General features: G+C 37.9%; 1 protein-coding gene across 3 annotated transcripts in view; it reads left to right on the top strand.

Moving 5' to 3' along the window:
• Window positions 1-13,699, top strand: part of RNF216 (ring finger protein 216) — a 288,938-nt gene that overhangs the window by 159,159 nt on the left and 116,080 nt on the right. For all 3 annotated transcript variants that reach the window (XM_063430189.1, XM_063430187.1, XM_063430188.1), the window contains 2 exons: window positions 9,026-9,190; window positions 9,627-9,741. In XM_063430189.1, the coding sequence (XP_063286259.1) occupies window positions 9,026-9,190; window positions 9,627-9,741 (280 nt within the window). The remainder of the gene's footprint in view (window positions 1-9,025; window positions 9,191-9,626; window positions 9,742-13,699) is intronic.

Genomic DNA, 13,699 nt, shown 5'->3' with positions numbered 1-13,699 from the left:
TCGGCTGGATGAAGATGCTGGATCCTTCTCGATCCAATTTTAACTTGACTGTGTTTGGTGTAGTTTGGTTTTTTGTTGCTTTGTCCTTTTCCTATGTGTTTGTTTTTTCTCTTCTTAGAGCATATGAATTTTTCGATAAATTCATGACAACAAAAGATATTAAAATTCCTATCTATGGATACTGGGAGTTTAAATATAAGCATATTCGAATAATTCACTGATAAACATAGATGCTAAAATTTCTATCTTTAAATGTCCAAGGGTTAAATACCAATAAAAAAAGGAGCAGATTATATGATACTCTTAGGGAACATAACATTCAAGTGGCATTCTTACAGGAAACGCATTGGTTGCAGGGTCTTAAGCAAAGATGGGGTGGGGACAAATTTATTAATATAGTCCATGCTTCCTTAAGAGACAAGAAAAAAAGAGGAGTTGCAGTTGTTTTTAATAGTAATATAGATTTGCAAATTGAATATATCGAATTAGACCCAGAAGCTAGATATATAATTATTGTTTGTGTAATGGATAAATTGTCCTATACTTTAGTAAATGTCTACCTACCGAATGTCGACCCTATGACAAAGTTTCTATCCATAATGGATAGAGTTGATAAAGTATCTAAGGGATATCTAATTATAGCTGGAGATTTTAATTGTGTGGGGAACCCTAAAATGGATAAGACATATACTCCTGCTACTTCAATTGATAAAAGAACTGTCAAACAGTCTAAAAAATTTAATAACATCTGTACACAATACAATCTACATGATATATGGAGATTATTACATCCAATGGAAAAATATTACTCCCACCAATCGTGTGTGCATGGTTCATACTCACGTATTGATCTATGTTTATTAGACGCAAACTCGATACCCTTATGCAATTCAATTGAAATTAAAGAGAGTCTATGGTCTGATCATAGCCTCATTCTAATAGACTTTGGTAATAGATCTTCTAGGGTGCGTACTACTTGGAGACTGAATGATGCTCTTATCAATGATCCGAAGAATTAACCCAATTATTAAAAAATTTTTGGTTAGAAAATAGTTCCTCTGATACATCGCCGGCAAATAACTGGTGTACACACAAATCAGTTATGCGTGGCTATTTAATTAAATTAGCCCATATAATGAGGTCTATAAAGGGTAAGACCCTATCTGATCTGTATATTGAGTTCTATAACTTATCCAAGTTAAATAAACAAAATCCATCTGCAGAAATGAAAACTAAGTTAAATGTTGTACAAAAACAAATTAATCTAAAAGTGGAAGAAAAAATTAAATTAAATATTTATAAACTAAGATTAAAAAACTATTACACTGGCAATAGAGCTAATAAAAATTTGTCAAAAAGACTACAAAATTATCATGCAAAAAATCGAGTGGAACAACTGATCGATGGCCAAAAGGTCTATTCGACACCCGCTGCAATAGGGGAGAGATTCAATCAATTTTATGAAGATTTGTATAATCTTAAAATGTCCCCTAACTTAAATGATATCCAAAACTATTTAGCGGACACTCAGATCCCAAAAGTTACAGCTCAAGATCTACTAACCTTAAATAGGATTATTTCGGCTGATGAAGTTAAATTTCAAATAAATAGACTCCCTATTAACAAAACCCCGGGCCCTGACGGTTTTACGAATCTATATTATAAACAGATGCAGTCCTTATTAATCAATCCTTTAACAGACATGTTTAATCAAATAGCTTTAAACAAATTTTTTCCAACTGAATTACTACAGGCTAATATTATTCCGATATTGAAACCTGATAAAATTAGCAATAATCCTAGTAATTACAGACCTATAGCTTTGATTAACGTGGATATGAAGATCTATGCGGCCATTATTGCCGACAGAATTAAGACTATTATTGCGACATTGATTCATCCAGATCAGATAGGGTTTGTCCCGGGTAGGCAAGCATCAAACAATACTAGAAGAATAATTGACACTCTAGACTGGGCCAACAGAGACCGGATTCCCTTCCTGGCCCTGTCATTAGATGCTGAAAAAGCATTTGACAGGGTCGGGTGGGGTTATCTCAGCGAACTTCTTATTGCGTTTGGGTTCACTGGCTGGATACACGACGCCATTATGGCTTTGTATTCTTCTCCCACTGCTAGAACGGTGGGACCAAATATTACAGCAGGGTGGTGTGCACTTAAAAACGGTGGTTTGCACTTAAAAACTGCTGTATATCTTGTCTATTGAGCCTTTAGCAATCAATATTAGGAATAATCCTTTAATCCAAGGTGTCCATACGAACTTGATGGACGTCAAAATATCATTATACGTGGATGATGCGTTACTTACTCTTACATCTCCAGAGTCTTCTTTAAAATTTCTAATGATCGAAATTAATAAATATTCTACAATCGAATTTTAAGCTAAATATAACCAAATCCACAGTAATGTTTGTGAATATGAACAACGATCTGGTTAATACTTTAGCCCACTCCTATAAATTTATATGGACAGACTTGGAATTAAATTATCTAGGACTATATATAACTGCCAAAGTGACAGGTATAATGGAGAGGAATATACTGTTCTTTATGAGAAATATGAATCTCAAACTTAAAAGATGGAAAAATTTAGAAACCTCCTGGCAAGGCAAAATAAATATTATTAACTCGTATATTTTGCCTAAATGGCTATACTTGTTCTCTATGATTCCACTCAAAGTCCCTGGGCCTTGGTTGGCTATGATTCAATCCAGTTTCAATAATTTTATCTGGAATAATAAAAAACCTAGAATTGCTCAAAAGATCTTAACTAAAAAACTGTCTAACGGAGGTTTAAACTTTCCTAGTATTACCTACAGTTATCATGCTAATATCATTAGACATATCTACCTCCTTCAGGACCCTGAGCAGGTCTCAGAACCATGGTATACTATTGAATCTGAAATGGTTCAAACAGACAGACTGCAACACTCGATGTGGATAGTCACAAAGAACTCTCTAATGAATCTGTTTAAGAACTCAACGATACTATTTCAAATTTTAGAAGAGTGGTGAGCAATTAAGAAAAAATTAGCCCTAGGTAATATGATACCCAAGTCATGTACAATAGACATATTGCAAATCCTTATAAAAGATCTTTCTTTAAAGAACTGGGCTAACGCCGATAGAATAACGTTTTCACAAATTATGCAAGGAGATAATATTCTGCCATTTCAGAGCATTATTGATATTTTCCATATTCCATGCAGGGAAATTTTTACTTATCTGCGGATAAAAAACTATATTCACAAAAATGTGCTCAAATCGTCTTCTATTTTTGCGAAAAAGTTGGAAGTTATATTTAAGTCTCAATCCATTAAAAAGAGCATGTCTGTTGCTTCATCAATGCTGGAAGTTCTTAAGGAGTCCCCTTATAGTTTGATTAAGAAGTGGGAACTAGATTTAGAACTGCAAATTTCTTTAGACGACTGGAACTCCTCTTTGAGCTGGGTGAATAAATATATCCATTGTTTGAACTTGTCGGAATGCCACTTCAAAGTTCTCTATAGATGGTATTACAGTCCTGCTAGACTAGTTAAAATGTTTCACTCTTCTGATCCAACCTGTTGGAGATGTGGTAGCCATTTAGGTACTTACATACATATTTGGTGGACATGTCCAGCTGTTAAGTCTCTCTGGTCCTGGGCGTTTAATATTTTTTCATCTATGACTACAAATAGAATTCCGGAGAATGCTGCTTCGGCTCTCTTACATTTGAATTTGTGTTTCGATTCACAAAAAGATTTCTGTTTTGCCATTCACGCTTTAGTTGCGGTTAAAATCATTATTGCAAGACACTGGAAAGTATCTAAGCCGTTTAACAAACGACTATTGATAGATCAAGTTAGGTTCCAATTATCAATGGAATATGAGATGATCAACAACACGACTTTTACTTCTAGGAAAAAGAAATGGTATTGTGAATGGTTAGACAAATATAGCCTATTATTTGGATAGCTCTCCCATGGATAGATTTTTTGTAATCTAATCTATATTGGATATCTGCATAGATAGAGAAAGATTTGATAAAATTAAAATAGAAGCCAATAACCTCAGTCCAGGGGAAGGGATTTTGTTTGATAAGATGCTCTAAGGTTTTTTTTTTCGTTTTTTTTTGGTTGTTTTTTTTTTTGTTGGTTGTTGTTGTCGTGGTTTATCTATGTTAGTATGCTACTATGCTGGTCTATAAGTGAATATGTGATCATTGTTTTTGATTATGTACTATGTATCATAAATTACGATAAAACTATGTATTTGCTTGATACTTGTGCATACTTGCTGATGTGTATTAGTTTCAGCATATTCGTTGTTTATGTCAAAAAATAATGAAAAACATTTTCAATAAAGATATAATAAAAAAATAAATAAATAAATATATATATATATATATATATATATTTTAATTTCTTTTTTTTTGTGCGAAGAATAATGTATGTACATACATCAGTTTAACACTGACCATTTCAGGTATAACAATCGTATGGCATGTAGTTTGACAGCACACTTTTATATTATGTCATGAGAACAGTCAATGTAACATAGCACATTGGAGAGTGCCTCTCCATGGGGGAGTCAATGTTATCGTGAGTATGTGGCTAGCACTGTGGTCAAATGGTAATATTTGGTGCTCATCATGCGTGTGTGTTTGTTGTACATTTGAGTTGGTTGTGTTAGACCGTGTAGTTATATCATTTATACGATAGACGTAGGATCCTGGGTTAGTTAAAGTTCCACTCTGAAACAGTGGGGATTGGTGTGTGTATGGTTTCATATTGTGGTAATACCTCTCCTGTGCTGTGTACCGTGGAGCTTTAAGGGAGCTTTGGTATCTCTAGTAAGTGCCAGAGGTGGGAAACCGCTCAGGGGTTCATGGTCTAGAGGATACCGTTTGTAATATAGGTGTATACCTGATCCCTATGGTTCTAAGTGTCCCAGGAGGTATTATGTATCTGTATAGTGATCTGTATACTTAGGAATGCGGTTATTGTGCCCTGCCGTCTGTGCCCATATCCTAACGTATATAATGTATAATAAACAATCTCCGGTAAGAGTGACAAGAAAATTATAACATCAACAAAAAAGTAAATAGAACATTTGTTTTCGGTAGGTGCAAGCCTGCAGGCAGACAGGAGCCGGTCAAACAGTGGCACCTGCATAGGCGTCTGTTGTTGCCCCTAGGGGTACGAATGGAAGCACTGCCACTGGATTCCATGTGTAGGTTGGGGAGGTGGTATTGCGTGGTCGTACTCTGACCAGGGAGTCCAATAGCCCAGTGTTTGTAGAAGATCTTTTGCTTCCTGGAGATCCTGGACAGAATATGTTGCGGCGCCATGTTGAATCCCTAACATGTGCTGCATTTTTCCATCTGTACGTGATGCCTTTAGACCGGAGGAGAGATGTGAATGTCTGAAGCGATCTTCGCACCGCCATTTTGTTCCCAGAGTCCGCGTCTGCGTAGAATGGTAGCTGCATACCCTCGAAGGTGTATGGTGAGTGGTTCCTGACTGCGTTCATGACAGTGCGATTCCAAAACGGCAAGGATTAAGCAGCTAAGAGGTCTCTCGGTGCTGAGGTTGGTGCTTCGGCTGTTTTTTGCAGTCAGAATATCCCCTCCAAACCCACCAGTTTAGCTTGCTTCAGGGGGTAGTAGTGATATGAAGAGCCACTGCATGAGATACATAGTTACACAGTTACATAGCTTAAAAGAGACTTGCGTCCATCAAGTTCAGCCTTCCTCACATATGTTTTTGCTGTTGATCCAAAAAAAAGGCAAAAAAACCCAGTCTGAAGTGCTTCCAATTTCGAAACAAACTAGGAAACAATTCCTTCTTGACCCCAAAATAGTAGTCAGATGTCTCCTTGGATCAAGCAGCTATTACCCAACTAATTATAAATTATATCCTTGCATGTTATGTTTTTGCAAGTATTTATCCAATTGCAGTTTAAACATCTGTATGGACTCTGATAAAACCACCTCTTCAGGCCGAGAATTCTATATCCTTATTACTCTTACTGTAAAAAAAAAACTTTTCTTTGCCTTAGATGAAATCTCCTTTCTTCCAGCCTAAATGTGTGACCTCATGTCCTATGGATAGCAGTGTTTATGAATAGATTTCCGGATATATTTGTACAATGTTATCATATCCCCTCTGAGGCGCCGTTTTTCCAAACTAAACATTTACATTTTTTAACCTTTCTTCGTAACTAAAATGCTCCATTCCTTTTATCAATTTTGTAGCTCGTCTCTGCATTTTTTTTAGTGCAATGATATCCTTCTTTAGAACAGGTGCCCAAAATTACATGGCATATTCAAGATGTGGTCTTACTAGCGATTTATAAAGAGGCAAAATTATATTTTCATCCCAAGAATTTATGCCCCTATTTATACATGACAAAACCTTACTGGCCTTGGCAACTGCAGATTAACATTGCATATTGCTGTGGTAGCTCTTCCTCCTGGATCTCTTCCGATATCCCTCTTATCTTGAGGTTTACTTTTGCTTGTTGTAGTTGCAGGTCCTGCACTGCCTGTTGCAGTTGGGCTGTTTGCTGGGTATTTTGGTGGGTGTCTTGCTCCAAAGCCCCCATGCGGCTCATTAGGCCTTGCAGGTCGTTTCAGATGTGAGTCATGTTGGCCTGGATGGTATGCTGAAGGTCTGCGAGCAGATCTTTCATGATTGCCGTCGTCACCGGAGCTGAGTCTGAGTGAGAAGTGGTAGGCTTGAGAGCCCTCCGCTTTTGGTGTGTGTCCCTCTGCCATTCCCAGTGAAGTCGTCTGAAATCTGTGTCATCATCTGAGATGTTGGCCATTTTAGGGACCACCACGCTCTGGGCCTGTCGCCAAAAGTCCCTGATCTTCATGCCCATTCTCTGCTTATCGAGTCTGGGTTTTTTGTTTTTTCACCCCATGTTCAGGTTTGATATGCAGGCTTGGGGAATACAAGAATTCCTGGTAATCTGGTTTTAATTTGAATTTAGCATTTTTATAATTGTTTTTGTACAGCCCCATACCGTTTTTGTTTTTTTGAGTTAATCTCAAATGATACCACCAGATTATGGTCACTATTTCCCAGGTGCTCCCCAACATGAATGTTTGAAAATAAGTCATTGTTATTAGTTATGACAAGATCCAAAAAAACAATAAAAAATTCTGGATAATAAAATCTCCCATGATTAACAAATTACCCAGTTGTGCAGCCTTATTAATTTGAGCAGTTGCTCTTCCAAATCAATATTAAAGGAACACTATAGTCACCTAAATTACTTTAGCTAAATAAAGCAGTTTTAGTGTATAGATCATTCCCCTGCAATTTCACTGCTCAATTCACTGCCATTTAGGCGTTAAATCACTTTGTTTCTGTTTATGCAGCCCTAGCCACACCTCCCCTGGATATGATTGACAAAGCCTGCATGAAAAAAAAGACTGGTTTCACTTTCAAACAGATGTAATTGACCTTAAATAATTGTATCTCAATCTCTAAATTGAACTTTAATCGCATACAGGATGCTCTTGTAGGGTCTAGCAAGCTATTAACATAGCAGGGGATAAGAAAATCTTAATTAAACAGAACTTGCAATAAAGAAAGCCTAAATAGGGCTCTCTTTACAGGAAGTGTTTATGGAAGGCTGTGCAAGTCACATGCAGGGAGGTGTGACTAGGGTTCATAAACAAAGTGATTTAACTCCTAAATGGCAGAGGATTGAGCAGTGAGGCTGCAGGGGCATGTTCTATACACCAAAACTGCTTCATTAAGCCAAAGTTGTTCAGGTGACTATAGTGTCCCTTTAATGTTTGGGAGCTTGAAACATATTTCTACATACATAAGTACGTACATAAGAAAAATAGATAACAAACTAATAATTTACACCAACAACTAGATGGTGGTTTTAACACTTTAGTGTCAGGAATACATGTTTGTGTTCCTGACCCTATAGTGATCCTTTAACAAAAAATAAAAATAAAATAACATGTTTATTTCTTGCAGTAAACCTGACACATAAATTTTTTTTATAGACATCTCACACAACCAGACCTAAAATAAAGGACTTCCACAGCTTCCCTAAATGGCCTAAGTAGCACTGGGCATGTTTGGACTTCTTGTGTAGGGCATTGCTCTTCATATTCTGAATATGTATAACAGGAGGCACAAGTTTTTCTATGTATATTTTATACAAGTATTTCTATGTATGTATATATTATTATTATTATTATTATTATTATTATTACATCTTTTTATTATTGTTTTCTGGTTAGCAGAAAATTGTCTCATGATTGCTATTTGTCAATTAGCAAACCAAAAGGCTCTGAGGTCTGCTAAGCAAGAATATCACAAATGTGTGAAGTCAGGTAGTCTGTTTTTTGGTGTAAAGAATCACTCCTCGCCACAAATGGATGTTGGCTTAGCAGGAAGGGAAGCTTATCCCTTTTCCTGCTGTGCCAACAGATGTCTGATTCTTCTAGATAAATACAGCCGACTTAACCCCTCCAGTTCTGTAATCAACCATGGCACATTTCCTGTAACAGGAAAGCCAATTTAGCCCTTGCAGTGCTGTAATCGGCTATACAGCCTCTAATAGGTAATTATCCAATGTATACAACAAGCACATTGTATGTAATAACAATAATTATATAGTTTAACAGTACATTTTGCTTATTGGGCATGTCAATCAGCAATTTAGTGTGCGAGTAGACTGTGTTTATCACTCCGTTCCTATATTTCCCCAGGCCAAGTGCAAGATGATTGTAATATTCCAGTTACCAGGGGACAATCAGCGTAGCTACAGCATGTGAACTGCAATTGCTATATAGGAGATCAGAACTTGCCTTGATGGCCTTCTCCTGCTTATAACTGTAAAGGAGACCTATTTTGCTTTACACTAAAATTAAACCATAATTCAACTCCATATTGCAGTTCCTTGATGATAAAAATAAAAAAAATATGCCTATGTATTTTGGAAGATATAAGTAGCTACTACAATAACATTAAGTTACACTTTTATCCTGCAGGAGGTGAAAGTAGACTTTTTTAATTTTACTCAACTTGTTCCTCTGGATCAACGGTGCCTTATCCAGGCTGCAGACCTCCTAATGGCTGATTTTAAGATGCTAAGCAGTCAGGACATTAAGTGGGCGTTGCATGAGCTAAAGGGACACTATGCAATTACAAGAAAGGTATTTATATTTTCCTCTTCTACATTATATTTTCCACGTTGATAATTTCATGAACAGTGGTAGACATTAAATCAGGATTAGTAGGCATTCGTCTACAAAAAAAAAAAACAGCAGTACAAACACTTTAAAGGTTCATCTTGTTTTGCACCCCTTCAATCGAATTTTCTAAATTTCTGTTTCATCCATTTTTAGTTATGCAGAAATGACATGTAATATTTCTTATATACTGTTTATGATCTTGAATTTAATAGTTGTTTGAGATTTATTTTTGGTTTTGTTTATTTTTAGTTTTGTTTCCCAGCTTTGCTATGTTTATATTTTTGCAACAAGATTACACAGTCCTTTTATAAATCATGGAGTTTCCAACTATTCATTAAACTTTTGGGCAGGGGTTGCAGTAACCAAACCAATAGATGGCTATTTCATGTCTATCTAGACTTTTTCAGATGCCATTAAGAAGTGGCAGGAGCTGTCGCCTGATGCAGCAGGGAAACGTAAAAAGAGAAAAGAGATGAACCAGTTCTCCTACATTGATTTCAAATTTGACCAAGGTATCAAATTGCTGAATAAATGTTGTATCAATATATTGCAGTTATAGATTTCATTTAAATAGAAATTCTTACATCCGAAATACAAACATAACTCTATCATAAAAGTTTTATTCACCTTTTATCCTTTGATGTTGATGGGGGGGGGGGGGGGGGGGGAGGAAGTTGTCGGGGAACTGTACTTGGAAATATGTAATACTAATAATACCAGTGCGTCTCTTTGGGGCACGATTGTCTTCATACGGAGCGAGAGGTTGCTGAACAACAGTCCTGCGGACACAGCAAGGCTGCAATGTGGAAGCACATTTAGTGGCTATCTAGGTAAAAGCCACTATAGGCATTCTTACAGCTCTATATCCACATTGGAAGGAGAATAAAAGAAAGGAGAGACTGTAGGGACAGTAAGGCTCTTTAACACCAAACCTTTTTACATTCAAGGGTTACTCAAACCATCATGACGACTTCAGTTTTTTTAAGTGGTCATGGTAGTAGGAATCTGGATGTGCAGTGGCTTTGCTTGAAACTCTGCACATCCAGAGTTATTTTTAATTGTGTGTCAGGAACTAGTTGTACCGCCAACACACATGACACACTGGAACTATGTTCCAGTCTACCTATGGTCAATTCTGTGCATATTGTCTTTTTAGTGCACGCAGCGTAATATTTTCCCCTTTCTTTCCACTTCCTTCCTGCCTCTCACCTCTCTCCATTACTTTTTCAGATTTTGTTTTTTTTTTAAATTTATTTTTGTATTTACAAATGCCTACCTCCTCTCATTATTTTAGTTTTCATGCATGTTCTCTGAAATGGAAAATGGTTCAATAACAGACTTATCTATGTGAAGCCTGTGATTGGACTGTGTGAGGCCCCCCCTATGACATCAGACAGAGGATGTTTTGGGGGGACTAATAGCAAAGATTAAAGGGAAACTAGAGTGCCAGGCAAACAGACAAATTTTCCTGGCACTATAGATGCCCCCTCCCACGGCGCTGAAGGGGTTAATAACCCCTTAAGTCACTTACCTGGGTCCAGCACTGATGTCCCTTGGCGCTGGCTCAGCTCCGCCTCATGCATAGCGTGATGACGTCAGGCGTCATTTAGACGACCAAAAGTAGTCTAAAAAGCCGGAAGTCCCTCTAGACAGCCACTTAAAAGGAGGAGTTAACCCTAGCTAGTAATTATTGCAGATTATAAAATCTGCAATAATTACCACTCTAGGGTTAAAGGTGATGGGAGTTGGCACCCAGACCACTAAATAAATGGAAATTTAGTCATTAGACCTTCTCCTGCTTAGCCCACCATTGTGCTAAAAGCACCATAATTTTGGTGTGTCCCAACATATTTCTTTTTTAATTTGGGAACTGGTATATTATACAATGTACAATGTGTACCTTAATAAACGCTGCTTACATTACTTTTGCTCTCAGCTGAACTGGTAAAGAGGTTAACATGTGGATGAATCCAGTCCAAAACACTTAACATGGGGTAAACCGAAAACACTTGCATAAAATTGGCAGTACTAAAAGTTTTATATTCCGAAATGCAGTAAAGAAAAAGTTCCCTTTGAATATCACATCTAAGGTATTTCTTTCATTAGACTTGAGAATCATGGACGATGATGCGGTTCACATATGACACTTACTTAGTTGAACAGGTGCCTCCAATAGAAACAGAGAAAAGGCAAATATATTGCAGCAATGAATGAATGGAAGTTAAAAGGGAAAAAAATGTGCTTAACAATGCAGTCAATCATTTACAGTGATTAAAGGCAGTGCAACTGAAAGGACTCTATAAGCACTCAGACCACTTTGTCTCATTGATGTCCCTGTCTCCTTAGCCCTGCAATGTAAAATATTACAGTTTCAGAGAAACAGCAATGCTTATATTGTAGGGTTATGAAATGATGCTGGATGTCCTCACACTTTGCATAGCATGCACATGAAAGCAATGAGTTAATGATTTCCTATAGGAAAGGCTAAATGCAGTCGCCGAGCATGCGCATTGGGTTCCTTCATCAGCTGACTTTGGAGGTAAAGGGAGCCTGACTGAGTGCCATGAACCTTGGTGCTGTAATCAGGCAAGTGTTTACAGTGTTAGTTAACCCTTCCATGGCTGGGGAAGGGGGTGGGGAGCCTCTGAGGGATACTTTAGTGTTTGGAATACAAAACTGTAATACAAACACTATAGTGTTTCTTTAACCCCCCCACTATAAAAAATAAATAAGCAACAAAAAAAAGTTACTGTATTGGAAAACAAACACCAAGTTGTGGTCATTTTTCTGCCTTACTTTAGGGTTAATGATCTCTTGACAACAGTTTTAAATAGACACTCTAACCAACTCGTCTTCTTGAAGTGGTTATGTTGCCTGGAGTACCTCAGTGCTGTCCCACTGTGCAGTGTTAAACCATTATCAAGAGAGCCTAGGAAGAGCACTTGCAGTTTCATTGATGCCATCACAGATGTGAGTTGGTGTAACTAAAGCATCCCCCAAAACTTTAACAATTTTTTTTTCACTACTGCCAACCACCTCAGCTAGCAAGAGATTTATTGTAAAATTGAATCCGGCTTCCCCTTTTATAAAAAACCTAATTGATGACCAATCAGAATGAAGAAAGGATTCTCCTAGACATGGCTTTTCCCACCACCCATATCCACATATTTTTCCCAGTGCATCTTAAAAGGGGCGCTCTAGAGATTAAAACAACTTTAGCTTAATCCAATATTAGTGTATAGATCTTGCCCCTTAAAGCGGCACTGTCATGCCGAACTTACCTTTCCTCAATCTCTTCCTCGTCTCTCCCTCTCTCAGGATCTGTTCTTCTTTTCTTCCTGTCTTCTTTAGTTTTCTTTAAAATCATAAGACAAAGGGAGCTCTTTGCCTTATGGAGGTTTCCTCCGCTTGACCAGCGGAGGAGCAAAGTGTGCTTCATTTCCGGTGGTCAGAGAAATTTTCCCACAATCCTTAGCTTTCCTCCCTGTTCCCACAATGCTTCCTGTCAGTATTGCCGAATGTCCTGTCACTTAGACAGAATGCCGGCAAAACTGCCGAATTGCATCCTAACAGAATGAGAACAGTTTCTCCATTCGTGTTAGGATGCAATTCGAGACTTTGTTCGGCTCGAAATTTCATTCAAATGAATGAAACTCCGATCCTATTCATTGCGGCGGCTGCATCTTGCAGCCGCTTAGTAGATAACTTCCTAATTCCCACGGTATTAGGGAGCTATCTACCAAAAGGCTGAAAGACCTTGGTCTTTCAGCCAAATTTACTAATACTAAGTAAAGAATCCATGGTATTAGGAAATTATGCCCCTACTCGCTATACCGCGAGTAGGGGCATGTCTACTAAACAGTGAGCAGCCTGTTCACTGTTTAAAAAAAAAACTACTAACCGCTCTCCCCTCCCACCCCCCCCGCGCGGGCGGGGGGGGGGCCCCCTAACTAACAATTAGGGGGGGCCTATTGTCATCCTCCCCGGCCCCCACCCCTGTGCGGCGGGTGGGGGCCCTAAATAAGCATAAACAGAAGCAAAAGTAATTTACTTCCTAAATGACAAAGAATTGAGCAGTGAGACTTAAAGCAGCACTGTCATGGCCGAATCCCGTTTTTTTTTTAACCTGCCTCCACTACATCTGACACCCTAGTCACCCCCAAATGCCCCTAAGCCTCCCATATTACCTCTTTTTTAATCTTTATTTTCTGCCCCGATCTATATTCAGGGCGCCGCCATCTTTTGTGTGGGTAGAGGAAGTCCCTGTGGGACACATCATCTGCCCACACTAGATAGCCTGTGAGATTCCTGCACATGCCCAGTGAAACACTTGGACATGCGAACGGGAATTTCATCTATTCATTCGTCATAAAGACGAATGCATGAATGAATAGAAAATCAGACGAACAAACTAACACTGTGTATCACTGTTCTTTTGTTCGTTCAGTTTATTATAAGGAGGGAGCTACC

Source organism: Pelobates fuscus, chromosome 8 (assembly GCF_036172605.1).
Source record: "Pelobates fuscus isolate aPelFus1 chromosome 8, aPelFus1.pri, whole genome shotgun sequence".
In the NCBI taxonomy this organism is placed as follows: Eukaryota; Metazoa; Chordata; class Amphibia; order Anura; family Pelobatidae; genus Pelobates; species Pelobates fuscus.
Note: the sequence above shows the minus strand (reverse complement) of the source record. Positions and strands in the feature narration are given on the sequence as shown.